The 27,813-nt window shown below is 52.0% G+C and overlaps 1 protein-coding gene across 1 annotated transcript in view; it reads right to left on the bottom strand.

Moving 5' to 3' along the window:
* MYOCD (myocardin) overlaps positions 1-25,684 on the bottom strand; it is a 35,172-nt gene extending 9,488 nt beyond the window's left edge. Inside the window, exons 1-6 of the mRNA XM_053960085.1 lie at positions 25,522-25,684; positions 16,615-16,680; positions 13,079-13,134; positions 8,402-8,477; positions 5,598-5,759; positions 705-880 (exon numbers count right to left, since the gene is read on the bottom strand). Coding sequence (XP_053816060.1) covers positions 705-880; positions 5,598-5,759; positions 8,402-8,477; positions 13,079-13,134; positions 16,615-16,680; positions 25,522-25,576 — 591 coding nt within the window. The 5' untranslated portion in view covers positions 25,577-25,684. The remainder of the gene's footprint in view (positions 1-704; positions 881-5,597; positions 5,760-8,401; positions 8,478-13,078; positions 13,135-16,614; positions 16,681-25,521) is intronic.
* Between the last annotated feature and the right edge of the window lie 2,129 nt (positions 25,685-27,813).

Below are 27,813 nucleotides of genomic sequence, written 5' to 3'. Positions count from 1 at the left end.
AGTGGGCGCGCCGGCGCCGCGCAGCGCGGTCCGCCCGCGGGTCACAGAATGACAGAAAATGACCCAAAATGTCACAGAATCACAGAATTAACCCGGCTGGAAAAGACATTTGAGATCATCGAGTCCAATCTGTCACCTAACACCACCCTGCCAACCAAGCCATGGCACTGAGTGCTACGTCCCGGCTCTTCTTAAACACCTCCAGGGATGGTGAGTCCAGCACCTCCCCGGGCAGCCCATTCCAACGCCCAACCACTCTTTCAGCGAAGAATTTCTTCCTAATCTCCAACCTGAACTTCCCCTGGCGCAGCTGAAGGCTGTGTCCTCCTGTCCTGTCATTGTTCCCTGGGAGCAGAGCCCGACCCCAGCGGGCTGCACCCTCCTGTCACGGAGCTGTAGAGAGTGATGAGGTCTCCCCTGAGCCTCCTCTTCTCCAGGATCAACAACCCTCAGCCGCTCCTCACAGGACTTGTGCTCCAGACCCCTCACCAGCCTTGCTGCCCTTCTCTGGACACGCTCCAGCCCCTCTACATCCTTCCTAAACTGCCCAGAACTGGACACGGCACTCGAGGCGCTGCCTCACCCGTGCCGAGCGCAGGGCAGGAATCTGCCCCTCGGCCCGGGACCGTGTGCTCCCTCCCGTGTGCCGCACGGGTGTCCCCTGTCCCCCCGCATCTCCCCGGCTCCGGGACGGCTCGCCCTACCTGAGGAGCCCCGGCAGGGCCGGCGGGGGGCGGCTCCGGGGCCTTGGAGCCGGGGGGCGGCTCGGCGGGGCCCGGGGAGCCGCGGCTGCGGGGCCGCTCCGGGGACAGCCCGTCGTTGCTGCTGTCCTCCTCGAAGGCGAAGGCGTCGCTCTGCCGGGGAAAGCCGCCCTGGGTGCCTGCGGGGGCAGAGGGGCGACGGTCAGAGCCTGCGGGGAGCGACGGGGGCACGGGGTGAGCCCCGGGGGGACCTCGGCCGCGCCCGCCGCCCCCTGCCCGGCCGTGGGTGGGCGGCACACGGGTGCCCGGGGGGCTCGGCCACCTCCGGGGCTGCCCCGCGGCTGGGGGAGAGCAGGGCGAGCCATGGACAGGGAGAGAGGAGGGGTCTGAGGAGCCAGGACCATGGCCCTTGTTCCATGGGACAGGGAGAGAGGAGGGCTTGGAGGAGCCACAACCATGGCCCTTGTTCCTTGGGATAGGGAGAGAGGAGAGGTCTGAGGAACTGCGACCGTGGCCCTTGTTCCTTGGGACAGGGGAGAGGAGGGCTTGGAGAAACGGGGACCATGGCCCTTGTTCCATGGGACAGGGAGAGAGGAGGGCTTGGAGGAGCCACAACCATGGCCCTTGTTCCTTGGGATAGGGAGAGAGGAGGGCTTGGAGGAGCCAGGACCATGGCCCTTGTTCCTTGGGACAGGGAGAGAGGAGGGCTTGGAGGAACGGGGACCGTGGCCCTTGTTCCATGGGACAGGGAGAGAGGAGGGCTTGGAGGAGCCACAACCATGGCCCTTGTTCCTTGGGACAGGGACAGGGACAGAGGAGGGCTTGGAGAAATGGGGACCATGGCCCTTGTTCCTTGGGACAGGGGAGAGGAGGGCTTGGAGGAACGGGGACCATGGCCCTTGTTCCTTCGGACAGGGAGAGAGGAATGGCTGGAGAAACCAGGACCATGGCCCTTATTGCTTGGGACAGGGAGAGAGGAGGGCTTGGAGGAGCCACAACCATGGCCCTTGTTCCATGGGATAGGGAGAGAGGACAGGTTGGAGAAACTGCGACCGTGGCCCTTGTTCCTTGGGACAGGGACAGAGGAGGGCTTGGAGAGACAGGGACCATGGCCCTTGTTCCTTGGGATAGGGACAGAGGAGGGCTTGGAGGAGCCAGGACCATAGCCCTTGTTCCTTGGGACAGGGAGAGAGGAGAGGTCTGAGGAGCCAGGACCATGGCCCTTGTTCCTTGGGACAGGGAGAGAGGAGAGGTCTGAGGAGCCAGGACCATGGCCCTTGTTCCATGGGACAGGGAGAGAGGAAGGGTTGGAGGAGCCAGGACCATGGCCCTTGTTCCATGGGACAGGGAGAGAGGAGGGCTTGGAGGAGCCCAGCCCGCCAGCACAGCAAGGCCAGTGTGGACAGGTGGGACTGGTGCAGGAGGGGCTCTGCCTTGCAGCCCCTCCACTGGGCTGGGGTGGGAGAGGGGCACAGATCACCCTCCCTGAGCTGAGCACCCCGGCTGAACACCCACACCACGCATGGGACTCTGTCCTCAGCAGAAAGAGTGAGGTTGAAATCAGCTCGGAATGTGACCCATCTGCTCACAGCACGAGAGCCAGCAAGAGTGGATGTGGCTGCAGGTGCACAGAGGCTCCCACATGCCGTGTCTGTGCACAGGCTTCACCCACAGGACACGGTTCAAACCATTTCTGCTGCCTGCCCGACAGCCCCAGGCTGCGCCGCCTGCACAGCTCCTGCACTGTTATCTCCTAGTCAGATGGGCACGGGCTCTTGACCCCGAGGTTTGATGATAAATAAAGTGCTGAGAAAAAAAGGTCTCATGTGAGCCTCAGGAGAGCTGCAGGTGGGGGTAGAGGAAGGAGCAGCGTGGCCACACTCGTAATCTCCTCGTGCTCATGTCTGGCATTTGTCAGGCAGCTTGGCACGCTGATAGTGAGGTGACAAATGGGGAAATAGGAAGGGCCCGGGGACAAGCTTCCACCTGTCCCTGCTGCTGGTCTAGCAATGTGCACCTTCTCAACGACACGCACCTCCTGCTCTGACCCCTGCCCCTATCTGAGAGATAAGGGTTATCTCCACTCCCTGTGGCTGCTGGTGCCAGGGTGGGCGAGGACAGAGCCCTGGCTCCCTGCCTGAGCTGCTGCCCAGACATGGGCTGGGGAAATGAGATCAGCTGTGTTCAACTTGCTGTCCCTGGAAAGAGGGTCTGTGTCCTCTCCATCCTCTCCATCAGAGGCAGCACCCAAACAGGTCCCTGAGGAGCTGCAGCATTGCATGGGCCAACTGGGCTGCATGGGAGCTGCTTCCCACGCCTGCAGGCCAGCGTGGACATCCCCTCTTGGGAAAAATGACTCCAAGCAAGGGGGCCTTGTGGATCTGCAGGGCTCCTGCTGCGCTGGCAGGGGAGCGTGTGTTGGGAAGCGGTGCCAAAGCTGGGAGCACAAGGGACCTTCAGGACACAGCGACAGCCCAGAGCACGACAGGAATGTGCTGCATCCTGCTGCTTGATACCGCAGGGCTGTGCCAAGGGGGAATGCTTCCCTTATCTGTCCTGCTCTCACCCAGCCCGGCCTGAGCGTATTGTTTCTCGGTCCCGTGTCCCTGCTGTAATCTCAGGCAGGATGGTGTTTGCTCGGGGCTGTTTCTAATGCACTGGGTATTGTCCTCTTGAGCGCATTGGACAAAGTGATGACAAGGACCTGGTAAAAAAAGTTCCTTGTATCACTGCTCAGCTATGCAGGGCACTGGCGGCCTCCTGTCACTGGGACGTTTGGGCTTTCGGTTGGGGTCTGGCACTTTCTGCTCACCCTGCCGGAGGTGATTAGAGGAACACGTCAGCTGAACTTTCCACTGTATAAACAGTTGAGATTCCAAGGTTAAAGTAAAATGATTTTAAACCCTGTCATCTTTCTGGTATTGCAAAAACAAAAGGCTTAACGTTCAGAAGTGCCAGTACTCATCTCCGCTCTGTGTTCGGCTCTTTGCCCCAAACTGTGAGTACCTCAAGGTGCCTCTGACTGCAAAAAAATGAGCTTGAGGATCCTTCAACTTGAGGCTTTCTTCTGCAGAAACCTGAGGGCTGGGATGGTGTTCCTGGTGCAGCTGCACCACCTTCTTCTCATGGCACCCTGTGGTACCAAGCAACTTCATGTTGGACACTAATGTCCTGCATGTTTCACCCTAAATGGGATGAAACTGGCTTACAAGGACACGTTTTTCCCCAGCAATGTGATAGAAGAGAATTGTGAAAGGGAGAAATTTAAAACTGAACAAATAATTTTAAAGCCAGACTTTTTGTTTTTAACAGTTTGGTCCCGTAAATCTCTGTTTACCATGAGCTCCTGACAAGGCAGCTGGAGAGATGCTCTATTCAAGACTCAAGCTCATTTCCCAGCCTCCAAACCTCAGCTCCAGGGGATAAAGTCATGCTCACACTGCCCTAAATGTTTATTAAGGGGGGGGGGGATTTTTTGAAACTTTTTTTTTCCACTGTTCTATCCTTTAGTAAGTGGCTGGGGAGATTTTACTTGAACTCTTCTTAAAAATTCCTCTTCAGGCAGAGTCCTGGAACATTTCACCTTCAAAGAGGAGAGCTGCAACACGCTGGGAATGGAGCAGCTCCAGGGCCAGGCTGGAGAAGCTGCTGTTCATACACAGCCTGCATTTCACAGCCTCCAAACCAAGAGCAGGAATAGTTGTGGGACAGGACAGAGCAGTATCTGAGCCTGGAATATTTCATGTAATTTAAGATGGTTTCTGAGATGAAATGAAAATCAAAGTGCTTCCTGTTTCAACTCTCATTTTTGGCATTTCTCCTGTCACTCCAAGAGCCTTTCTGCCCCAAAACCCTGCCATTGTCCCCAGCCTGCTCTGAGCTCCAGAACAGACCCTTCAGATGGAATTATGCCAATGGAAACGATCCCATTAACTGAGGAACTGTGAGCAACAGAACAAGCAGCTTCCAGGGGCAGAGCAGCTCTCAGTGCCTCATTGGAGACCTGAGCACCAGTTTGGACATGTGGGGGCAGCCCCAGACTTCAAAAATACAGGTTGCTGTCCTGTCACTGCAGGACCCTGCTGGCTTTCCTGCTCCTTCCTCTGCTTTCGGATCTCCCTGTCCTGGCACGGGGCCCTGGTGAAATTTGAGTCACCTTTCTGCTCTGTGTTGGCTGCCACACCAGCATCCCTGCAGCAGCGTGGGGGAAGTAATTGTGGATGGTTCTTCCTCCCTCCTCTGGTGGGAGGAGGTGATGGAGGAAAACCAAACTTAGGCATAAAGCAAGTGGTGGGTCCTGGCTGGTAGGAGTGTGCCCTGTTTGGGGGTGCAGGCCCCTGCTCATATTCTCCAGCAATTTAGCACCCCAAGGATGCTCCACACCGCAGGGATGCAGCATCCTGCTCTGCTGGGTCCTGCACACCACCAGCAGCAGTGGTAAAAAATAAAAGAGAACCCTCAGCCCTCCTGAACCAGGGCCACTCCACCCCCATTTAGTGGGGATGAGAGAGCTTGGCAGAGCACGAGGGGGAGAATCTGGGCTGGTCTCACAACCAACCCCTGTGCACTCAGGTTCTCTCCCATGCTGAAGGAAGGAGCGTCCCCTCTGCAACAGCATCACTTCTGTGCTCAAAGCCTTGGGAGGGAAGGGGTGTAGGAAGGGAGGTTATTTCTGGGGGAATGTGGCTGAGCACTGGTGCATGTTTCAGTGTCACTGCTCTAAGATGAGAGCGCTGTGCTCACAGGCTGCGCTGGACTGGGCTGGTTACTGTGAAAATAATGACATTTAAGCAATAAGAGCAGCTCTTACATCCAGGCTGGTCACTTCCTGCAGTCCCTGTGGCAGCCCTGTCCCACTCCATGCACACACACAACACACACGTTCACTGTCACTACCTTTTATGGCCTCTTTCACAGCCGAGTCCACGGGAATAATATTCTTCTCCACCAGCTCCAAGGGACCCGGCCTGAGCGCGATCTTTTCGTTGAGGTCATCTGCCAGTCGGGCTCTTTTCAGCTTCATTTGAGTAGACTGAATGGACCCCTCTGCAGCCGAGTCTGAAAGGCCAAACAGAAGCATCAGGACCAGGGGCTCCTGTGGGCACAGCACTCGGTGACAATGTCACACCTCTGGGGGCTGTGGCCAGCACCTGAGTGTGGCTCAGCACGGCAGGATCTGCTCTGCTAGACTGGGTGGGGCTGCTGTGATTTGGGACATGGGTCCTTCCCTGAGCCTCAGGCCCAGCTTCTCCACTCCCAAACAAGAGCCTCTCTCTACCACCCTGGGCTTGCAAACCCAGCCTACAGCCAGACCATCCTCTGCAAGGCCCAGGAGCGATCTGTGATGGAAACTTCATGAGCAAGCTGCCACTAACAAGGGCCAAAGGGTTCTCCAGCTCCTGCTTGCCAGGAGCACATTGGCCCCTTGTGGGCTAGTGCAGATGGGAAACAGCTGGAGAATAGAACCACTGGCAGTGCTTGACAACTGGAGTTGAGCTTACACTGGAATTAAAAATGCTGAGTCTTGGCCTGTGGATTTTTGGAGGTGACATAATTACTGTGCTCCAGGCCTTCAGGGAAAAAACGAGCTGGGGAGGAGCAGAGCAGAGGCAGGTAGATCTGGAAGCTGCAGCCCTAGCAAAGCCAGCTGAGAAAAGCCCAGTTGTTAAAGGGTGACAGAAGAATAGCAACTTAAACAGAAAGATTTCCTGAACTAAGTTATCAGGCTTCTCTCTTGGACCAGGCATGAGTAGTGAGGGAGTGGGATTCTAAACCAGACCATTTCTAAACTCTTGAGGGTCTAAAGTAAGAGCAGCTGTGTGTAGGTTGTTCTTTCTTCAAATCTTGGACACTCTCTGTAGGGAACACGAGCTACAGGGCTTGGCACCATGGAAATTCTCTACAGGAGGTCAGGAGAGCTGGTCTAGGGCCATTCAGATTATACAGACCAGTGAACACAGATGAGCTCCTTGAGATGAACTGTAACAGAAGGGAAGCCTGTAAAGCACTTGGATGATGCAAACTGTGTCACCTGGCCAGTTCCAATCACCTCTAGGTCCCGTTGTGAACAAAATGGATTTGTAAGTCAAATCCACAAAATGGATATGCCAAGACACAGCTCTGAAATGCAGAGCAGGATGGACAGAGGTGTGAGCAGAGGCTGCAGGTAAGGGGGGTGTGGGGCAGCACATGCATCTTGCTGAGTGCACAGCCAGGCACTCTCTGCAGTCTCTCTCCCCTGGCTGGCTCTGTCCCTGTCCATGCCCAGGGACTGCAGCTGCCTCCACGTCTGGTAACAGCCCCCAGCTCCAGTCCACATTGCTTCCATTATTTAACCTAAGGGAAGGACTCTCTCCATCTCTTCAACAAGCAATGGTGCTAGCTTATTTTAGGGATGGAAACCCAGGGGAAAAGCAAGGCAGCAACACTGACCCAGCACGGGACCCAGGCTCAGCCCTCCTGCCTGCCAGAGGCAAAAAGAAATACAGATTGCATCCATGCTGAGAGCAGAGGGCAGCATTCACAGCTGCCAGAGCGATCTGCTTCTTCCAGACAAGTGACAGGACTCAAGGAGGGAGGGAGGCTGCACATCCTCTCTGTCTCTAAGGATCTTGTTATCTCAGGAGATAACGAGGGACACTGTGGTGTTCTGCTGTCTGTGATGGGATCCAGCCCTGCCAGCTCTCTGCCTGAGAGGGAACACCAGGGTGGGAGAGAAGAGAGCTGCTGTGGCTCACAGACTGATAGCAGGGCTTTTCATACAGCTCTGCTTGGGTCGCTGTCTGCACAGGCTGTCACATAGAATGCCCAGAATTACAGCAGCACAAAAGATGTCCAGCCTTGGGGGGGTGTTACAATGACCTGCTGTAGGAATTTCAGTGCCCTGGACAACAAATTCCCTGGGTTTGCTGTTCATGATCAGACGTTGGCACCGGTGTCTAACAGAGTTCCCTCTCACAGCTGTTCCCTAGAGCATCTTACACTGCTCCCTGCCACAGATGGGAGAAATACTGGGTGACCTTGGGACTGTGCCTGTCAGGGAATAAAAGTGTGTCCTGCTTCCTGAACACCAGCTCTGGACAGAATTTCATACGACTCCCATTTGAGTCTGCCCCCCATGAGCAGCTGGAACAAAGTATTGGTGATGAGATTCCTGAAGGAACACAAGAAGGGCAGGAGAAACACAAGTCCCAGGGCAGGAGACACAAGTGATAGTAAAAGGGTTTTAAATCACAGGGATTTGGGGAATTAGAAGGAAAATTAAGCTTAGTAGGCCCTGGGAAAATACCCTGGGAAAGTATAGGCCTTGTACTTGCTAGAAATGCACCTGTGTAACCAGTATATGATAAATGGTATAATTGTTAGATGTGATGATTATTTAGTAATTAGATATAATTACTGTTTAATTGTAAGAATAATCATGAGAAACTGTGGTCAGGGGCTTGAGAAAAATCACTAGAAACTCATGCTTGAATAAAGTCAATGTATACAATAAACCAATATAAGTTTAATAATTAATATGTAAGTTATATAATGATAGAATATAAAATAAGTTCAGCTCGAAAGCCATGTGGGAATCAGATTTGGGTCTGTACCCCTGATTCCCAGAGGTCTACAATAAAAGCACCTGCATATAATCATATTCCATGATTATGTGTGCTAACACAAGGAGTGTGTGGGAGAAGCTCGGGCAGTCTTACCTTGCAGAATGTGCATATTGACCAGGTCTGACCGCTCAGGCCTGCTTCTGATCTTGTGCTTGAGATAATCTTCAGTCTGCAGAACACAAATGCAAAGTTACCTGCCCAGAGCAGCAGTAAGGTACTGAGAGCACCCGCCCCTGTGCCATCCCACGATTCTTTTGGATTTATTACAAGCTGGGTTGAGTGAGCTCCTAAATGACATTTTTCATCACTGAAATGCTGGCTTGTTGTTGGGCAGAAGTTCTTCAGAAAGGGAACAAGGTGCACGTAGCTGCTGACTGTTCACTGCACCCACTCTGTGCCCTTTGCCATCGCTGCTGGGCTTCTGATGCCCAAAATGTTCTGAGAACTCATAGGGAAGGTGACAGCTATTCCCTGGGAGTGGTGGGCCTGTCTGAGAGATGCTCCAGAATGCCCTGGTAGCAGTGGCTTCTGTGGGAAGCCCAGCACTCTGGGGTGGGATACCAGGCAGAACAAGTCATGAAACCACTCAGACTCTCTACCCAGGTCAGCCAGGAGGCTTAACCTTCCTGCAGCCTTGCAGCCCCTGTGCTCTGTGGTTCCCCAGCCCAGCTGTGATATGGGGTTGGGAAAATCTGCTTTGCAGTCACTGCAGCTGGGCTTGTGATGGACACGGCCCTGGAGCCTTGTGCCAACTCCCTCATGGCTTAGGAGAGGCACACAGAGGTACAGGAACACCATCCATAAGGGCCAAGAAAGTCAGCCTTGAGGGCAGATGACCTCAAGAATACAAATATAAGCTTATCCCCTGGTGAAGAAAAGCTAGAGCTCAACTTAGACAAGCTCCTAGCTGAGCTGAGCTGCAAGAAGAAATAGTACAAAAATTGTACATAGTTCAAAGAGACTAAAATCTTAAGGATAAATATAAAATAGTACAAGCAGCTGAAGCAAAATTGGAAATCTACAGTACAAAATGTACAGGATCATGAGAAAAAGATCTTATAAGGACTTCTGCAGCCAGGATCAGGCAATGGAAAGTGCTGTCAGTGTTCCATAAACAGGAGACATAATTCTCAGCATACTGCTGAGATGACTACAGGATTTAATGCCTTTTAAAAACCATCCTCACTAAAAAGACAAATGGCTCTTTATCAAACAGGTGGCTCAGCCAAGAACCTTCGGCAAGAAAAGAGGAGAAACCCCAGTTGCCAGGTTGGAGAACAGGTTAGAGGGTACTCAGTGGAGTTAAATGTTCCCAAACAATTTTGAGACACACAAGGCTGGAGTAATAGCAGCTATCTATGGTTCTCCAGGAAACTGGGCAAAGGAGAGTAATTGCTAGCTTTAAAAGAGATGGGAAGAAGAAACCGGGAAATTACAAAGCAGACAGCAAGTTATTGGACCAAATAATCAAACAATCTATATAAATGAATTTTGAAGATAGCACAGAGGTGAGCAGCAGCCAGGATGTATTTATCAAGAACAAATCACATCACTTCAACCAAAATTCCTTCTGTGAAGGAATGACAGTTTTCTGGTGCAGGAATAAACGATGAATATCATGCAGCTTGACTTGAAGCATGTTTTGACATTATCTCCCATGGCTTTCTCACATGCAAGCCAGAGAAATTTGGTCTGGATAAGACTAATATAAAAAAGGAGCATAGCTTTGGATCACCAGAGGAATTGGAAACGGCTCAGAGTCTAAACAGAAGAATAAATCATATCCTCTTACAAAGCAATTTTCCCTGCTAGTCAATATATTAGTTAATGCCTTGAATGATAGAAGACATACTCCCTCATTCTGAATCCTTCAAGGCTAACTGATTACAGTGCACCATGATTTGGCACAATTGATGATCTGAAATACATGTGCCACAGATTCAAGAAGGACATTTGGGAAGGGCTGTGGTCAATTCACAGCCACAGCTAAGCCAGCTTAGCACTGCAGTGCTAAGGATTAAGCCAGGATTAAGCTCTGCAGTGGATGAAGAGTTAATGCACCAGAGATGCTCCTGCAGGGGTCACTGCACAGGGCCTTAGGCAGAAATTAGTTACTCCATGCACTGGAAAAGTATAAAAGGCTCTGGAGAATGCAGTGGTCAGCAGCTGACCCACAACCCCAAACCAGCAGGGGAGACACAGCACAGGGTGTCAGCTCAGCCCTGGTCTGTGCCCTGCATCTGAAAGGGTCCATGGAAGGGTCTGGGCAGCAGCTACAGACACCACCGAGTCAGAGATGAGATCAGTGAGGGGGGCTGAGGGGAGGGGAGCTTGGCCAGCCCAGAGGTGAGATGGCTGTTGGGGCACAGGATGCAAAACAGCTTTTAAAAGTGCTGCAGGAAAAAAGAGGCACAGTTCTGAATATACACAGAGTAGTGTGCTCAGACTTCAGCAGAACAGCCTGGGCTGGGAACCAGGGGCCAAGGGCTCACAGCACAGCTCAGAGAGCACCAGAGCAGGTCACTGGCAGTGGGTGTCTGTCTGTGCTCACACATTAGTCAGGATCTTGTCACTCTCTACAGCTCCCTGAAAGGTGGCTGTGCTCAGGTGGGGCTGGGCTCTTTCTCCAGGAACTGACAGAACCAGAGCACACAGTCTCAGGCTGCACCAAGGGAAATACAGGTTGAATATTAGTTTTTTACAGAGAAAGTTCTGGAATGGCTGCCCGGGGAGGTGGTGGAGTCACCATCCCTGGGTGTGTTTAACAAAGCCTGGATGTGGCACTGGGTGCCAGGGTTCAGTTGAGGTGTTGGACTCGATGTCTTGGAGGTCCCTTCCAACCCAGTGATTCTGGGATTCTGTGACCTGCCCAGTGGGGCTGTTCTGCTCTGGGGCAGAGCCATGACAGCCACCCTGCAGCCCCTCTGTGCTGGGGTGCAGGGGGAGTGCTCAAGCCCTGCTGAGCCAGACAGCCCCAGGAAAAGCAGCTTGCTCGCTGTCCTCCACCCCGGGAATCTATTACAGGACATCAAAGTCTGCAGCGCTGGCCTGCTGCCAGCCTCTGACATAGCCAGCGACATGTTTAAACAAATAATTGACATTTTATTTACTAAAGTCTTTACAACGCCTTACCCTTCCCCCGTATTTTTCACAGTTTATTTCCACCAACACAATCCCGTGCTAGGAGCATGTGGGCTTGCCTGGTTCCTGTGCCAGGTCAGAGCAAGCTGGTGTCTGCACCTGAGTGCATTTAAACTCACATAATGCATTTCCAACTAACCCTTAGACCAGGTCCTGACTTGGGCTCAGCTCCAGCTGCTGTCCCACAGCTGTGTTTCTGCTGTGACTTCAGTTCCTTTGGACCCTGGCTGTTAATAAGCTGCATTTGTGTCTCTGGGGTGCAAACGATGAACCCTTCAGATGTGAGCTCTTTTAACATCAGCTGAAGCAGAGGAGCTTTCACAACACACAAACAGTTTTCTTATTTCTGTTTGCACATCAGCCAAACAACAAATACATTTGAGAAACTGTCTGGAAACAGCTGCTGATCTTCCCTTTCCCAGGTCTACGCAGGGCAGCTTTGCAAGGGAGTAATGTTTGTTATGGGCTGTGCTCAGTGTCTTCATTAGCACTTTCTAAACCTGCCCGTGGTTTGGGATAGACTAGACCATCCTTCCCCTTTCCCCAGGCAACTAGCCAGTGAAAGCTTTTGAAGAGAAAGACAAGGAGACACAAATGTATACTTTAACTGTAAAATATATGACACTTCAAGGATACTTTGGATTGCTTGAAATTTTTTAAGCATACTAATCTTTCAGAGTCATACTGTATTTCTTATGCTTGCCATTTATTACCACAGGAGACCTGGGGCAAGTGATTTGGAGTGTGTTTAAGTTCAGAAGAGCACTTCCCTGTATTTCACAATCATTCTTCCTTGCAAAGGTCCTTTCTCATGTGACTGCAAGCACATTTTGCAGATTAATGGAACAAATTCTTGTGTTCAAGCAAAACCTGCATGATTAATTGCTTCCCTTTCTGGGATCATCCCTCCAGCTTGATCAAGGCTGCATTGTTGGTGATTGGAAAACCAATGTGATTTCCCAAAAAAGTGATCAGATCACAAAGATTTCTGGAAATGGCTGCTGCCTTTGGCAGTGTTTAGGGAAGCCTGGTAGTGGGGTGGGTGGGAGCCTGGCCCATTTCCCCTGTGGATGTTGTGTCCTAATGGCCAAGCTGCACTGCAGGGCTAAAAGCCAGAGCTCCTGCCAAGTGTGAGCTCCCTGGGGACTGGCTGCAGGTGGCACCTGCATTCCCCCTGCACGCTGTCTGACTGTGCTCCCTCAGGCTGGCCCTGCTCTGGCCTCGCTGCCAGGAGTGCAGAGCAGCCAGCACAGGAGGAGCAGCCTGTGGATGTGACCCGGAGGGGGAAGCAGCACTTCCACTGGTTGGACATTTACTGCAAGGACTGGCAAAGCCATGCTGAACCCTGCCCTGCCCACAGCCTTTTGTAAAACCCCACAGCTCAGAGCACAGATGCCCCATTTGCCCTTTTTTTTAAACCATCCCTGCTCAGAGAAGGGTGCTCCAGAGCATTTGTGAGCCTGGAAACATTTCTGGAAGCAGAGCAGGTGGCCTGCCCCTCATCCTTGGCCACTGGGCCAGCGTGGAGGGTGCCAGAGGAGGGGACAGTGGTGGAAGGTGCTTTCAAACCCCGTGACTCATGCAAAGCAAGCCCATGTGTTCCCTCCCTGGGAGGGCTGCAGGAGTTACCTTGGCTCGCTCCAGACTTTTTCGCTGTTCATGGAATGCAGATGGGCTTTTCAGTGCTGCAACAGGAAAGAAAGAGGAGCAGTCAGCACAGGAGCGGAAGCAAGCAGCTACCAGGATATTCAGCAACAGCATTTTAATGAGTGCCATAAAAATAGCAACACAAACTAGCTGTTCTCTTTATTGTGCTGGCTAAAAATAACTCAGGAAAGCTCTGGGAAATCCCATGCTCTCAGCCAGTCCATGGCAAGAGAGCAGGGGGGATGGAGAGCATGGGGAGAGCAGGAGGCACGTGGGCAGGGAGGGGTGCAGGCTTTGAAACACAGTGCTCCGTGGGACACGTCAGAGAGCAGATAAACCTTTTCCCTGTCATGTTCCCTACAGGTGGTGGAAGGCACCACAGCTCCAGAAGACAGATCTGGGAAGAGCAAACACCTGTGAGGGACCTCAGCTGAAAGTAAAACCTGTAGGGGACTAAGGCTTGAGGTCAGCAGGAAAATGAAAACCTGCCTCAGCTCTGGGGGTCTGTGGTGCAGCCTCCAGTGAGGCATTGCCAGGTGGTCCTTTAGCCATCTTCTGTCACTGACCATGACTGGACGTTTGTCCTGTCCCCTGACCCCTCAGAATCTGCAGTGTCACATGGGACCTCCCATGGCAAGCAGCAGACCGTGCCCTCAGCATCTCCTGACTTCAGGGAGGATTAACCCAGTGGTGCTCCCAAAACCAGGCCAATAATCCCTGGCTCTTGGACCAGTGAACACCAGTGCCATGGAGCAGCCTGTACTGGAGTCATGGAGAATCTTGCACATTTCCCTTTTCACTGTGGTGCAGTAGAAACTGAGGCAGAATTTGCATGGTGAAGGGGTTAATACTTCTCACATCCTACAAAAATTCTTTTCTGACTGTGTAAGCAGACAAAACTAACAGCTACCATTGGGACAAGGAAGGGGAAGGTGTCCTGACCCACAAGAACAGTCTGCTGCAACTCTTTGCCTGGCAACAGAAATTCTCTTCCCATCTTCTGAATGAGAGCCAATAAAGACAGAAACTATTTTCATGCAGGCCTTTTTATCCTCCATCAGTCTAGGGGAGGATGAAGAGAAGACTGGGGAGAAACAGGAAAGGTTTGGGGGCCCTCTGAATTGACTTTTGGTAGTCAACACCCAGGCAACCCCTGGAACATCCAGCGAATGACAGAAAAGCACAGAAGGCACATTCCTACTGCTGCCATTTGGAAAGCAGACAGACAGACAAGCTGGTGTTGCTGTGCCACGCTCCAGTGAGCAGCCACCAGCACTGGTGGCAGCTGGTTTAATCAGAAGCAACATTAAATAGTGCACATGAGAAAATGGAGTTAGCAAGAGAGATGACTTTCCCAGCCCTGCTCATGTGAAGTTGGCACTGATGTTGGCAGTGTGCTACAGGCACTGACCAAGTGCTGTGCTATTCAAGAGGAAAGTGCTGCAGAGTTTGGTAATTTACCAAGATTTTTGGGGGAATTATGGGGGCGCTGCAGCTTGTATCAGTCTGCAGAACAAATGAAGACATTGCTAGCAATACCAGTTCAGAGAACTTGTCAGGGGGTGACATTTCAGCATGAAATGGGGGCACCAGGGCAGAGGTGCTGTGTGGGGTGTTGATCACCTGGGGACAGCTGTTTTAGGGCTTCAGTGAGGATGAGGTGGTGGCTGTGTACAGCAGGAGGGCCTTCAAGCACAGGTATTTTTGCAGTCCATCACAGCCAGGGGGACTCACCTGCTGGTCCTCAGAACCAACATGGCATGGGAAGATATGGTTAATAAAGACTTGTTTTTCCTAAGGAATGTCTGCACATGCCCAAGCCGTGGGGAAACTGGCTGGGGCTCCCATGTATTAAATGCTAACATCTGACACTTCCTCTTGATGTCAAATTCAGCAGTTAAATTCTGCGTGTTTGTTTTTATAATGGCATAAGTGCCTTTTCTTCTATTACTTTCAGTGAGTGAACCGTGCTCAAGTTTCCCAAAATGGTCTTCTTGGACAGAAACCAGACTGCAAAATGTCAGCCTAGAAGTTGGGAGTGCAAAGAAGCTGTAAGTAAGAGGAAAATACCCTTCAGCTGCCATCAAATATATTTGGCTGAATACTTTGCAGTGTGTAAGGTCTGAGGTGTCGGGTGCCACGTGTGACAGCGCAGCCTCGCAGAGCAGCCCCAGGTGTACAAACCTCTCATGCTGCCCCGTGTTCTTGCATTACTCTAACAAATAGCACAGCCTTTTGTCCAAAGCTTCAGCTCCTGGAGTCTCGTGATCAAAGTGCCTGCCCCTTCATGGCAGGCAGCATAAAATCGGAATGCTTAAAGAAATAAGCAGGCGAAAAATGGACAGAGTATGCATTTGTCAGTCTTAAAACCATTGATCATTTTGGCATCATGATTTCTGTCATCCTGCTCAAGTTTGGTGCTGACAGGAATGTCCTGAGAAGGCGTCTGTTGTTCAGCACAATCCTCCAGGAGGGACAGGGGAGGGGCAGGGTGCAGCAAGCAGTGCCAGAGCCATGCTCTTAGAGAGGTGGTGTTCTGCTGCTTAGGCAAGAGCTCCATCACAGTCTGCAAGGACAACCAGAAGAGACAGAAGTGACACAGCCTCTGGAAAATTGTGATCTTAGCAGTGACCCCAAGGGGTCCTTGATGAGACAGAAAGGATAATCCTCTACCTGGGTCCCAGGTAAGCACAGATTTGCACATGGAGCCTGAGCTAGGTCAGGATGGAGTATTCCACTGAGCAGGGCTGAGCTCCCAACATCCTTTCTCCAGTGGTGCTACAGCTTTCATGATGCACCTGCAGGTGCAGAAGGGGATGGTTTTCATTCACTGACTTTTTGGGCTCTAGCAACTGCCTTTCTGGTGCAGAATGATTTCATGATAACGCTGTCCTGGAGTTTGTCCTTCAGCTCAAATGCCAGGTGAGCAGGGGTGGCTGGGGTCAGAGGGGGAACACATCTGTCACTCTGCAGCAGGCAGCCCCCGTGGGGGTTCACTGGCCTCGGGTGTGCACTGACAGCTCTGCCCTGTGGGGTCCTGCCTGGGCACAGATCTGGGCATGTCTCAGACCTCCAGGGACTGCCTGTGTGCACAGTTCCCAGAGCTGCCTTCCTCCCCAGCCACCTGGAATGAGCCCCCCATCCTCTTCCTCGTCCTGTCACTTGGTTCCTGGCCTTTACAGGAGGACAGGAGATTCTCTGCCCTTGCCTTGTGAACAGCTTTGTGAGTCCTCTGCTTGTCCTGCTACAGTGACCTCTGGGACAGGGGAGCTCTGCAGCTGCAGTTTTGGATGGTGCAAGGGAAGCATCTCTCCTGACTTCAGTTTGAGCAGGGCCATTGCAGTCTGTGTGATAAATGCACTGTAGAGCACCAAGCATCATCTCGTTTCTGCAGTCCCCCTGGAAGCTCTGAGCTGTGGGGTCTGAGCAGGCAGCTGGTGCCACCCAGTGCCCCAGCAGTGCCCAGGATGAACACAGCCCTCCGAGCCAGCATGAAAAAGGCAGAAGAAGATACTCACGTGGCATGATGCCTTGGTCTGCCAGCTGCTCTCGGGTCCTTCTCTGCTGGAGCCGTAGCTGTAAAACTGTGAGAGAGAGAGTGTCAGAGAGAGGGGCAGGACTGTACTGAGGTGCTAACACAGGGACAAAGTGTGTAGGGTTTGTGTGTGGCACTGATCCCTGCTGCTGCTGGACCAGCCTTGTGAACAACTGAGCTCATCCCATCACGCTGGGAACACGCCTGTACTTTGAGTCAGTGTCATATTTTACACCTTTGGTTTTGCAAATTTGTCTTCGAGAGGACACCCGTATCACAAGGTAAAATGCAAAACTCAGTTCCCTCCTTTCCTGCTGGAAGCTCAGTACAGCTTGCCACGACTGCAGACACCTCAGTCACAACATAAGCACACACTTCCCTGCCCACCAGCACAGCCCCAGGCTGCTTCTCCTCAGCTGCCCGGAATGAGCTGGGGTTGGAAGGAAAAGAAAGGCAAGAACAGCATTTTTGTCCTTGGGAGCAACCTGCTCTGCCAACAGCTCGTGTCTACAACACAGCTTTCCTGGGATGTGGGATGGAGCTGAAAACTAATCCCTTCCAGAGCAGTCCCCAAAGCATGGGGCTCCCTGAGATGCCATTGCTTGTGACTTTTCCATGTCCTCTGTACAAAACATGTTTCATATTCAGAGCAAATGTTTAGTGAAGGCTTCCTATGGGACAATGATCTCCTGCCAAATTCCAGCACTTCTTTGGACACCAAAGATAGATTCTTGCTGCGAGGGAAAAATGTAGCCTTCAGTATGTGGTGAAGTCTGTGTGTGTGCTGCTCTTCTTAATGCAGGGTGAAGCTGATGGCTGAAGTCACTGGCAAACCTTGCTGCCAGGGGGGTTTGTAACCCTCCTCTGCCCCATGGCACCACCCTCAGTAAGTGCTGGTTCTGCCTGTGGACATGGATTTGGACCCTCACTCTCTGGGTACCCACTGCACCCAGTTATCCCCCTTTGCAGAATTCATCCCCCTCAGGGACCCTCAAAACCAAATGGGACAGTTCATGCTCTGGGATGCCCGTGTTTCCTCCTGGGCTATGCAGGCAGGTTAAAGGTGACCAGCTCCTGGCTGGGGTCTCACACAGGGTGAGCTGTACCCCACTTTGTCTGCCTAGAACCTTCTCTGTGACTGCTCACAATACTGAAGAACTGTGCAGAGCTTGGTGCTTTCCCTGAGGAAGAGATGGATCTTCATGGAATAGGTGAGCTAAGGGGTGTCAGAAACTGTCCAAAAATAAAAACAATCTGTTGCTCAGATTGAAAATGGTTCTCTACTCTCCTAGTCGTGGTGCAGTGTCCCAGGCATTAGAGCAGCCTGCCTTCAACTGAGGCAATTTACACACAACATCACATTATGAAGAGGAATCAGAGACAGCAAAGCCTTCTCCAGTCACACACACCACCCTGCCAAGGACACAGCAGTGCCCGACCAGGCTGTAAAATATCCTGAGTGAGGCTCCTCCATCACTTCCCTTCACAGCTCCCACGGGTGCCAAATTATTTGCACCATTTCACTCCAACTTCCGACCCAGCCAGACCAAGTGATGTACCACATCCACATAGGCAAGGGGGATTCCAACAGCCTGTGTGTTCAGGGCCCACATTCCCTGCTGCTTCTGCTTATTTCACAGCCCTTCCTAGCAAACAAACAATTCACCAGCCCCCCGGAGCAGCCAGCTGTCAGCCAGGCTGGTGAGGAGGAAAAGGAGAGGGTACAAATCCCCTTGGGGCATAGCTCGGAAGGTGATGATGATTTCCCGTGTGGGGGTGTAGGATTCATCATCTGCCCTGCTGCAAGGAGTGATGAAAACGTGTGGGTCTCACTGCCACAGCTCTGCCACTGCAGGAGCAGCACCTGGGCACCCAGATTCCCCAGATCCCAGTGCCTTGCAGTGAGCAGGACACAGGCTGGGGGATCCCACCCCTGCAGCTGGTCCATGCTCCACCTCCCAGCCTCTCCTCTGCCTCCTGCCCTGGGGATAGACTCTCACAGAAGGGATCTGGGGCTATGGAGTGATCATTTTGTGCGAGGAGAAAAGGTCTCCAGTTTGGTTTTTGTGCTGAGGGGTAGGAAGGCTGTGACCCAGCAGTGTCACTCTGCTCTGGTGTGACAGCTGAGCAATTCCATGGGCAGGCCACCTGCCCTAGACAGGGAGTTCATCATGGGCCATGCTGAGCCTACAGATCTCCTCAAGTCTGGCCCATCCTTAAGCTACAGGGCAAGGAGGAAAACTTTATCCAGCCCTGTCTGTTCAGGGCATGCTGTCAAATAATGTGAGAACAGGCCAATGCAAGTACCAGCCACGTCCAGGAACAGCACACACTCAACAGTTGAAAGAGTCACTTCAGCCACCAAATATTCATCCCAATCTGGACCTCCTCATGCAGTAGGATGTATGACTTGACTCTTAAATATTTCTATGGACTTCCCAAACCTGTTGCAAACCATCTGAAGAAACGCAGTGGACAGTGTCAGACAAAAATGCTGAACATCCCTGCACAAGAGGGAAGCAGCCTCTGAGGCAGTGCTGCAGCTTGGCAGATGCCAGCTTAGGGCTTGCACCTTTCCCTTACAACCAACAGTGCTTAAAAACGGGGCTGGAGGAGCCCCTGGCACCATCCAAACCACCATTTAGCTGCTTCTTTCCTTGAAGCTGTGTCTGACCCCTGCTGCATTCCTTTCCTCTTCCTTTGCTGCATGACTGGAGGCCTGAGCTCTGAGTGCTGTATGGGAATTAAATTTTCATGAACATTCTTATTTTTCTCTGCTAACACTTCAGAGGAACATTTATCACATGAAAAGTGGTGGCTGGAGCACTGAAGGGACAATCTTTGTCCCACCCCTCAGCATCCTTGTTGCCTGCCTGCCCCAGTTTGGATGGTGAGAAGTGCCAGCCAGGGAGCAGCTGTGCACACTGGCCATCCTGTGCCACCACCAGCTGAGAGCCAGCCTTTCCTTCAGCAATCCTGCTCCCTCCTGGGGTACCCCACAATGAGAAACCCTCCTGGGATGATGAGAGACATGGCAGACCTATCCCAGTGAATTTGCTCATGAACTTTTTCTGTTAGAAATACTCCTCACTTCTACGCTAGCACCAAGTCCCAATCACTGCTGTTGGCTTCCAGAAATGTTCTGTGCAGTAGGGCTGTGGCAGTGGTGCAAACAAGACCTCCTGGCATCAGTCACAGCTGCCTCTGGTGGCCCGAGCTTCGAGCACTGCCTGTGACTTGCAGTCACGAGTCATCCTCCTCTCTAGGAGCTGACCTCAGAGCTGGAGGAACCTCAGAGGATGACTTGGGCCTTCCTGGCCTGGTGATGCACACAAAAGACATGTTCAAATCTTCTCTCCACCCCAGGAACAGGCAGATCCAGCCATCCCCTTCAGCCCATGAGGATACCTTGAGTTTGGTGCTCAGCAGACAATCAGGATGGGATTTTGTCAGCTGCATCGGGGCACTGCCAGAGCACTCCCAGCACCTTCCTCTCCTTGGGGAACTGGCTGAGCAGCACAGGGGGCTGAGCAGCATGAGGCACATGTCCCACGGAGTGGGGAATGCCCTCCTCACGGGGTTCAGGACTAGGACAGGCAGGCAAAGCCACGGCTGACCTGACCTAGTGTTGGGGCTGTCTCCAGGGAGGAGACCCCCGAAAAAGCAGCAGCAAGTCACTGTCCCTTCTGCCAGCAGCACCTCATTCCTGCCCTGGTGGCTCAGAGCTGGGGCCTGGGGAGTGTGAGCACCTCAGTGGTGCACAGGATGGGGACAGCTCTGCTGGGCTGGGGGCAGGGGGGGGTTGGCAACAAATTGGGAGTGGGGAGGGGGGACTCCTGTTGCCAACAGCAGCAGTTTTGTTGCCCACCAAGCAGCAGCTGAGCAAAGGTGAAACACAGGCCTGTCCATGGCCATGGTGTGTGCTGAGGAACCTGGTGACCTGCCCCTGCTCACACACTGCCTAGCCCTGGAATCAGAGAATATCCCGAGCTGGAAGGGACCCACAAGGATCATCAAATCCAACTCCTGGCCTTGTTTTGGACCCAGCCACCTTTGAAAGGCAGGACTGCTGCTGGCTGTGGGACTGGCTTTCCATTTAATGTCCAAGCTATTGTGTGAGCCTGATGGGGGAGAGGAGCTGCCCCGTGGGGTCCTTTGACTGTGCCAAGGTCCCAGCAGGGCAGGATCAGGGCTGGCACTCTGGCAGGTTCACTCATGTTGTTCATGGCCCTCTCAGGACTGTGTCTGTTCCTCGCAGCTGCCCCAGGAGCAGGAGTCTGTTCTCAAAGCAGATGTGGGCAGGACCACGGGGCTCCTTCCCAGCTGAGCAGCATCAAACTCCAGCCTGGAGTGATTCTGAGTGGGTGACAAGCCAGCCAGCCTCCTTGGTGCTGCTCACAGGACTTTTCTGGAGCTGCTGTTTTGCAAAACCACCTTGGCCAAACTTTGTCTTGAGCCCCTCCATGGATCTCGGCCCATCTGCTCTGCCCATAGCCATGAGCCACAAAGAGATTTCTCTGTAATATCTTGTCTCCAGGCCTGTGTTATCCTCTGACAACGTGACCTCTGTGGGACCTGTGTGAGCAGAGATGAAGCTGGAAATGGCACTGCTCAGCCAGGAGAGCCATGGACAGCCCTGGTCAGTCCTTTCCCAGGTGAGCACTGCTTTATCTCTGCCTGTGATGTCACTTCAGAGCTGGGAGCATTTTACTTCCAACAGAGAGATGTGCTACAAATGTGTGCGTTACCTGGGAGACTGCACTGAAAAATCTCTAAATGGGTGAGAACTACATTTCTAACCCCAAATCCAGATCTTCAGGTACCTTGGAAGAGACATTAGGCTAGCACAGCTGGCTAGCAAGGAGCCCAGACCACCAAATGGGCACAACCAGCTGTGAAATCCCTCTGAATCCAACATAACGTGCAACCCCAACCTCACCATGGTCCTGAGAACGGGCTCTCCCCTTGGAGCCCCCCTTCAGCAACCCGTGAGCAGCCCAGACAATGTCCCCTGAAGCACAGTGAGTTTTGATCTGTGCTACAACACATGCTTGACTGACAAAGAAACATGACTGCCCATTAAAACACTGAGGGATGAGATGCCAGAAAAAGGAAACCAAGCACAAACTGATCTACGTCAAGGCAGTGTTTTACAAAAACCTCACAGAACAGTCTCATCAGTTACAGCAAGGCCACGGTTTGAACACACACACACTGACTGTGACCCGTATGAGTTCATGATCTGAGAGGAAACACAGGCGCAGGCTTTATCTTTGGACACCAGGAAAATCAAAATAAAGGTTCTGCCAAAACGCCTGGCCAAACACCCTACCAAGACCTATTCTCTTCTGCCTTTATTGACCTGCTGATTCTGGTCCAAATCGCTCTGGCCACCGAAGGCAGACAGAATAAATTCCTCTCCCATCTCAGTTTCATTCAAGCCCTATGTGTAAGCATGAATACTTCCCTCCATGGAGCCAGGCAAGTCTTCTCTGCAAACCCACACCCATGTGTCCACAATTAGGTCTTGGTTTCCCATGCCAAGCCATGCAGAGCCTTATTTATAGTGTTAAACTTTCACTTTTCACCAATTATCTGAATTACCACTGAAGTTAGGCAGATGTTGGCCTTGTAAGCTCTTTCCATATAGCTGCAAAAAAAAAAAAAGGTCAGGGCTAAGGTTGGATCAGCATTTGTAAGCTTTGTTTGCTTTGTCTGATGCCAAAACTACTCCACTGCTGGAGGACAACTGGTTTGTACTCAGAGCAAGAGATCACATAAATGACCATGTCTGGGAAGAGTTAAATGTGTTTCTGGAACAGCACTTCGATGTCTTGTTGATTTAGTGCAATCCCATTGATAGTTGGACCGTATGGGACAGCATGGCAGATTTGAAGAATCATCATTCCTGCAAAATTTGTCAGGATGACCTCAGATCAGAGTATTTATCTTTGGCCAAACAGACAAAATAAAGAGGCACACAGCTCCTCGAGGAAGGGAAGCAGGACCCTGCAGGACTGCAGCACGGTGGTGATTTTCCCTCTCTCCTCTGGAGCGGTTCAGTGCCTGGCACTGGGGTAGCCACTGTCCCTCCTCATGGCACAGCTCTGCTGGCCCTTCACTGGGACCACTGGAGAGACAAGAACAGCAGAAACCACTGCAGCACTCAAGGGATGATTGCTGGGCACGCTGAGAAAAGCCACTGCCACCACCACAGCAGCCTTTCCTGGATAAACACACTTCTGCTTGCTACTGATGCTGTTGGGTGGAAGTGAGGGACAGGAGAGCTGACGCTGGAGCCACACCACTGCCACCATCTTCTAGCTGCCCCCTCCTTGCTCCACTTTCTGCCTGGTGCATAACACAGAGATCAAAGGGATTCTGGGAGGAGGAAACAACAAGTGATGTATCTGCAGCTCCCCTAAACACACTCACATAGCTCCTTCAGCTGCCCAGCGTGTGCAGGCCAGGCAGAGACAGCAAAAGTTTAGTTATTAAGATTTACTTCAGCCCTCTTCAGTATTGGCCTGGAATCCTTCAGAAGGGATTCAGGCTCATGGTGAGTCATGGAGCACAGCTAATCCTTCCCAAACCTGGGGAGCAATCAGCCTCACACCTGCCGGCTGAGGAGCGTTCCCAAAGCGATGGCGCACGGCTCGGCGTGGCTCCTTGGGGCTTGGCATTTCGGGGGTGATCCCCCCTGCCCCTCTGCAAGCTACACAGCTCTGGAACTGCTGCAGTCCCCTCTCACAGCCCCTGAGCCGTGCACGACAGTGTGGGGGCACAGCCATGGGCTGTTTGAGGCTTTCAGCCCTTTTCCAAGCGAATGGAGGATGGTAAATCAGAGCTCTGCACCTCCTGCCATCCCTGTGGGGCTTTACAGCTGACAAAGCCTGCACACCGAGCAGGGACGCCACAGGAAACTGTGCCACAGAGACTTTGCAAATAAAAGGTATTCCATTAAATATTAGCTGTTTCTTCTCTGTTCCCCATGTTATTAAAAATCCAGCACAGACTGAAAGCAGCTTTATTGACTTATTTGGGTTTTCCAGCATCCTGGTCTCCTCCCTCCTCACACACTGTGACAGCCAGGGCTGTGCTGTGGCCATGTCCCGCGTTAGCAGCAGTCACAGCCTTGGGGGCAGCGAGGTGCAGACACACATTTGGGATGTTGGTGAGCCCAGCTCCAACAAAATCAACAGGCAGAGAAACCTTGTCAAATGGGAAGCCTGCCTTTCACCAGGCCATAGCAAGGGACAGCAGTTGTGGGAATAAATCACGAACCAAAGAATGCCCCACAAATTAACTGTCCTAGAAATGCTGAAAGGCACGAGAATTTATGGATGCAAAGACCCACAAAGTTTACTTTTCCTGGAGAATCATTTGAAAAATATGTTTAGAGAGCCCGCTGTTGGTTCCATAATAAAGCCAGCTTACAAATAAACCAGAAACGAGCCTTAAAAACAATCCTGGTTCATTTGAAAAGAATGCAGGGACAATGCACAGCCCGTCCTCCGCTCCTCAGGGAGGTGGCAGTGTTGCTTTGTACATGCTGGAGGAATTGTTACAGACTGAGATTTTTTTTTCAAATGAACAGCAGTGTACCATAATATACCAACAAAATTTAAGGAATGACTTAATCGAATGAAATGTAAGATCAGAGCGATATGGAAACCACACCAAAGACCTGGACCCAGGCTTTGTATAATTCAGCCAGACTAGGACACTTGTGTTTGCACACACACTCTGGGGTTTTCAACCAATTGCCAACTTTGTATTTGCTGAGAAAACAAAGTTTAAGTTGACCACCCAGCTATCTAAGAGATCCTGATAACACCACTCATGTCTCCCATCAGTACCATAAATCTCCCATTTCATTATCTACAATGAGTAAGGAGCAAAAACACACACGGCGTGGGTGACATGCCAGACCGGGTGCATGTTCCAACGTGACTGCCCCGTCTGGATTTAAAGCATCCTGTACAGCACATGCAGCTGATTTATCTGCTCATCATCCTCACAGATAATATTCCCAGGGAGAACTTCACCTCTGGGAAGGTCAGAGAAAGCACCTTGAGAACAATTTTTTTGGGCATTACTGTTAAAATTTACAAAACAACAAGTGAGGTTACCCACTCCCGAGGAGAGCATACTTACAATAGATGCAGCCAGTGGCCAAAGGCATGAACATCCAGCTGAGGGGCTGCTCTAGAAGCGACTGTCCCATAGTTCACCTTCACTCACCTTCACTCAGTGAACGTCCTCGGAGCAGCCCCTGCCTGGTGCTTCCCCTGACTCACGAGCTGGAGGCATGTTTTACTGCAAACCCTCCGCGAGCGGCAATCGATTGTGTGCCTCTGGTTTTATTTCTCTGATGATGTCACTTTAAATACTTTTCATGTTCCATTTGTTATTTTTACTTCTAAAAATGACGCATTTCTTCAAATTCATTTTTCTCCAATTAGTCACAACTTAATGGAACGAGCCCGGCTGCCTGCCTGTCAGAGAGGGTGTCAGGCCCGTCCTCTCCGTGACTGTCCCACACAGACCCACAAGAGCACCTGGAATACACGGATGGCATTAGGCACCTTGTTTATCCCAGATGCCCTTTTGGCTTCCTGCCCAAATCCTTCGCAGCAGGGCCGGAGCAGGAGAACCGAGAGCTGCAGTTTTACCGAAATAAACCACGGACACAAATCAAAGACAGCGAAAAACCAGGAGGAAAAAAAAAAGCAGGAGAGAGGAAGGGAGATGCGTCTCTCCACTTGTGGAACAGCCTCTGTAAGAGCAAAGCCGTGACAGCTCTACAGCCCCTCTTAATGCAAAACACTCTGTGCCTACGGCTTGACAGAGAGAGAAGTTTTAAGAGAAATCTCAAGGTTTTCCCTACCTGATCTGAACTTGCTCCGAATCAGCAAGGAGTGCTCAGACCCCAGGAGAGTCATGGTGACTCAGGGACCAGATCCAGACGCCCCTCACTTAAACCATTAACTTCCTCCACGGGGAAAAGCCGACCAGACCGTGGCTGGCGCTCAGGATTCATCCAGCTCTCCTGGACTCTCTTGGGTGCTTTTACAGCCGGCTGGCAAGGAGCAGCAAGTGGCTTTGTAAGATTTGGTCCCATCCAGCACTGACTCTGCACAGACACCGACTGCTCCCCCTGTGCAGTGTTGAACTAATTAACGTGGAGCCAGCGGGAGCCTCCTCCCGCTCGGAGTTTACTACCAGCAGCTGGGTGTCCTGGCTGATGTCATCGTCTAGCGGGGAGCAGCGACTATCGGAAAGGGTCTTAGCAAAGACAGAAGTTTGATATCTGATCCTAATTACTACCGGCCGTACGCAGCCAATCCGGGCGCTCCCTGTCTCAGCCGACTTTGGGAGCCGCTGGAAATATCAACAGAGCCGGGGTTTAACTCTTTGCAGCGTGGTGGGACACGGCTCCCGCACCTCGCTGGGGCTCTGCGGGGGCTCAGCTCCCACAGATGAGGAAGGGCTGGGGTCGGGACGAGTGTCCCGGCCAGAGGATGGCTTTGGGAAGGTCGTTCCACCTGGGCGCTGCCTTGGATGCCCTCCCGGCCAGGGGGCACAGGACTGCCCGCACGGACCAGGGGGCGAGCACGGGGCTGCTCAGGTGGCACCTGGGCGTCCCTGCTGCCGCTCAGGTGTGCCCAGAGCCGTGCTGCCCGCCGCACACCTTTCCCAAGGGATTATCCACCCGTGGGGTGCAGGCACCCGGACCGTGCCCTGCCGTGCTGTGGCACACGGACACGGGGGATGTGAGGCAGGGCTGAGCCTTGGCTCCGAGCTCCCCGTGCCACAGCGATCCCAAGGAGGCTGGATCCCTCCCCACCTAGCAAACACGCTCTCAGAGGAGAGAAGCTGATTGCAAACACACAAAATAAAGACAAACAGACCCTTTGAGGCTCCCCTTCCCCGAGCCCACATCTGGTTCACTTGAGTGGGTGATCTGCTGGCACCTTTCACTGTGTAACATTAAGGAGGAGAAGCCAAGCTAAATTAAGGGCACAGCCTCCCTGACATGTGGGTCTCACCTAGAAAGCTGTCTAAATTCCCTGTAGGTCATAAAAATACTTCAGGTCTGGTTTGAAGTTTTGTTGGGATTTTTTTTTTTTTTTTTTAATTTTACTTTATTTTAATCCCGTGGTTTCTGGGAAGTACTCCTAAACAGTTTGGGTTGGGGATAGGAATTTCAGGGCTTCTACACTCATTTCCCCAGAGGCTCTGATTCATCAGAGTCCCAATACAGCAGAGAGCCCCGGGGTCTCTCACCCTCATGTAGTCCACGTGATAGAAGCACAGAATAATTTAGGTTGGAAAAGCCCTCTAAGATCATCAAGTCAAGCCCACCACTGCCCCTGTCTCTCAGCAGCTAATCCACACATTTATTGAACATTTCCAGGAATGGCCATTCCACCCCTGCCCCGGATGGCCTGCTCCAATGCCTGGACACCCTTCCATGGAAGAAATTTTTCCTAAATCCTGGCACAAGTCCAGACCATTTCCTCTTGGCCTATTGCTTGTTACCTGACAGCTGAGGTTAATGAGGCTGTCCTGAGCTGAGCTCCCTCCTTACCATGGGCTGGATGTGATTTCCTGCTCATGCTACAGCTGATGGAGTGGATTTCCCTTAATCACCGGCAAGGGAGAGATGATTTAAATAAATTGATCCCCAAGCATTGAGCTGAGCTGGTAAACAGAGTTCTACTGTATTGTCTAGCAAGGTGGCCAGAGTCCTGTTCCTCACTAATTTTTCCTAATGTTTAGTCCACTGTACTCAAAATGTCCTCTCTGATGGAGTTAACATCACAATCACAACCACGAACAAACTCCACTCCTCAGCAGAACCATGCCATGAACAGCTCAGGGACAAGGCAGGGCTCGTTGACACCCTGTGTCTCAAACTGCAGGGTTTTGGTTTTTTTGCTTTGTACTTTTGTTTGCTTTGTGCTTTTTTGCTTTGCAAACTCCTGTTTGATTTACTGCTCCTGCTGGCCAAAGCTCCACTCAGGTATCCCTGTTTCCTTTGGAATTTCCAATTTTTTCTTCCTTTCCTTTTCCTTTCCTTTCCTTGGGACACCAGTGGGGGATGGAGACACATCTTTCTTAGGTGACACAGCCTATAACAAGCTCCAATTTGTTGACTCATCTCAGCAAATTGCTC

This window comes from Vidua chalybeata, chromosome 19 (genome assembly GCF_026979565.1).
Source record: "Vidua chalybeata isolate OUT-0048 chromosome 19, bVidCha1 merged haplotype, whole genome shotgun sequence".
Lineage (NCBI taxonomy): Eukaryota > Metazoa > Chordata > Aves > Passeriformes > Viduidae > Vidua > Vidua chalybeata.
Note: the sequence above shows the minus strand (reverse complement) of the source record. Positions and strands in the feature narration are given on the sequence as shown.